Source organism: Aplysia californica, unplaced genomic scaffold (assembly GCF_000002075.1).
Source record: "Aplysia californica isolate F4 #8 unplaced genomic scaffold, AplCal3.0 scaffold00430, whole genome shotgun sequence".
Taxonomy (NCBI): Eukaryota; Metazoa; Mollusca; class Gastropoda; order Aplysiida; family Aplysiidae; genus Aplysia; species Aplysia californica.
In genome coordinates, this window is record NW_004797700.1 from 49,754 (window position 1) to 51,986 (window position 2,233).

At 42.2% G+C, this 2,233-nt stretch overlaps 1 protein-coding gene across 1 annotated transcript in view; it reads left to right on the forward strand.

The window, feature by feature from the left end:
- Positions 1 to 2,233, forward strand: part of LOC101853956 (zinc metalloproteinase nas-15) — a gene marked incomplete at its 5' end in the record, with an annotated part of 17,713 nt that overhangs the window by 13,499 nt on the left and 1,981 nt on the right. The window contains 1 exon segment of the mRNA XM_005104652.3: positions 1,386 to 1,604. Coding sequence (XP_005104709.2) covers positions 1,386 to 1,604 — 219 coding nt within the window.

Below are 2,233 nucleotides of genomic sequence, written 5' to 3' on the forward strand. Positions count from 1 at the left end.
CAACAACAATGGAGAAAAGGTGTCTACTACAGGCCATCCGAGAAATAAAACCACAGCAACACCATCACTACCACCACCACCACCATCAACAACAATAATAATAATAATAATAATAATAATAATAATAATAATAATAATAATAATAATAATAACAACACAGCACAACACAAGAGCAATACAACACAATAACAACAAAAACAGCAACAACAACAACAACAACAACAACAAGAAAACTATTTCGGGTACTGGGTAGATTAACATGATGCTTCTCAAAGAATTTTACGATGTTGCGACTGAAGAAAGTAAGAGAAAAATATATTTTAATAAAAAGTACATATGTGAGGCAATGTGGTGAAATCAGGCGCTCGTCAAAATAATAATAATAGACAGCATTTGTATAGCGCATATCCCCGCTCAATAGAAAGCTCTATGCGCTTTACACTATATGATTACCCCAGCAGTCCATAGTACACTCCGAAACATTCTCAGCTTCCCGGGAAGCATACAGTGCGAGCAGCCGATTAAGCGCTCAAACACTAACAAACTGACAAGATCTTTCGCTGTCTATAGCCGGGTACCCATTCCCACCTGGGTAAAGTGAGGAAAATTCGTGTAAAGTGCCTTTCCCAAGGACACAACGTCGGGCCCTTGACGGGATTCGAACCCACGACCTTACGCTTGCGAGTCCGAGAACCACTAGGCCACCGACGCCACAAATAATGATATTGAAGAAACTGGCATTTTTCTGCTAGTTTGGCAATTTTTAAAGAATTTTAGTTATTTGGCTTAACACCATTGTTGTCAAATTAAAATCACATATTTGGGTAGATTTTGCTGAAAAGCATTGATTAAGGCTCAAAAAATGTAAATTTTCAGTTTCCACGGACCATCAAGCTATGGAAATGACCAAACTTTGGCGGCCATTTTCTCGCTGATTTTGCCTTTGAAACCAAGCGACCTCACAATCTGAAATCTCAAATATCTTGACTGACTTCTACTCAAGATAGATGTGTCTTTTCTCTCACAGTCAGCAAAAACAACTAAAGAAGTTTTAAGATTATACCAAGGACTACTATACTAATATTTCTGCTTGACAACAAAAATATAGAAATAACATGTATTACTATGCTACAATATTGCGTTCAACAACATTACAACATGTTTTAGCTTTCTCGCACTCAATATGAAATGTATCTTGTGCCTAGTGATAAGTTGGACATGTTTATATGATGGCCTTCGCTAGCCAAGTCAGGAATCCGACGGTGCACGTCCTTGAGAATAGTAGTCCTTGGATTATACCAATAACTCCAAATGCCTAAAATTTGACGAGCACCTGATTCCACCACGTCGTGACACATATTTATGTATCTTCTTCCCTTTCCCAGGAACCTGCAAGAATTTTTTCGACGACAAACAGTGCGAAATCTGGGCCCAGAAGCTGGAGTGTATCTCCAACTCTGTATGGATGGCAAAGCACTGCGCCAAGTCTTGTGGCCGTGGACTGTGTGAGGGTGTGAACCCGGACGCCTCAACCACCGCACCTACTCACACCACCCGGGGAATTGGAAGCACTTCGAGACCTAGACCCACTACCACCACCAGAGGTGAGTCATCATTAACTCTATCTGTACGTCGTGTTTTACTATCGTATCCATACGACGTGGGGAACTCTGTGCCACCACGTAACCCTATCTGTACGTCGTGTTTTACTATCGTATCCATGATACGACGTGGGGAACTCTGTGCCACCACTTAACCCTATCTGTACGTCGTGTTTTACAATCGTATCCATGATACGACGTTGGGAACTCTGTGCCACCACTTTAACCCTATCCGTACGTCGTGTTTTACTATCGTATCCATACGACGTGGGGAACTCTGTGCCACCACTTAACCCTATCTGTACGTCGTGTTTTACAATCGTATCCATGATACGACGTTGGGAACTCTGTGCCACCACTTTAACCCTATCCGTACGTCGTGTTTTACTATCGTATCCATACGACGTGGGGAACTCTGTGCCACCACGTAACCCTATCTGTACGTCGTGTTTTACTATCGTATCCATGATACGACGTGGGGAACTCTGTGCCACCACTTAACCCTATCTGTACGTCGTGTTTTACTATCGTATTCATACGACGTGGGGAACTCTGTGCCACCACTTAACCCTATATGTACGTCGTGTTTTACATCGTATCCATACGACGTGGGGAACTCTGTGCCACCACTT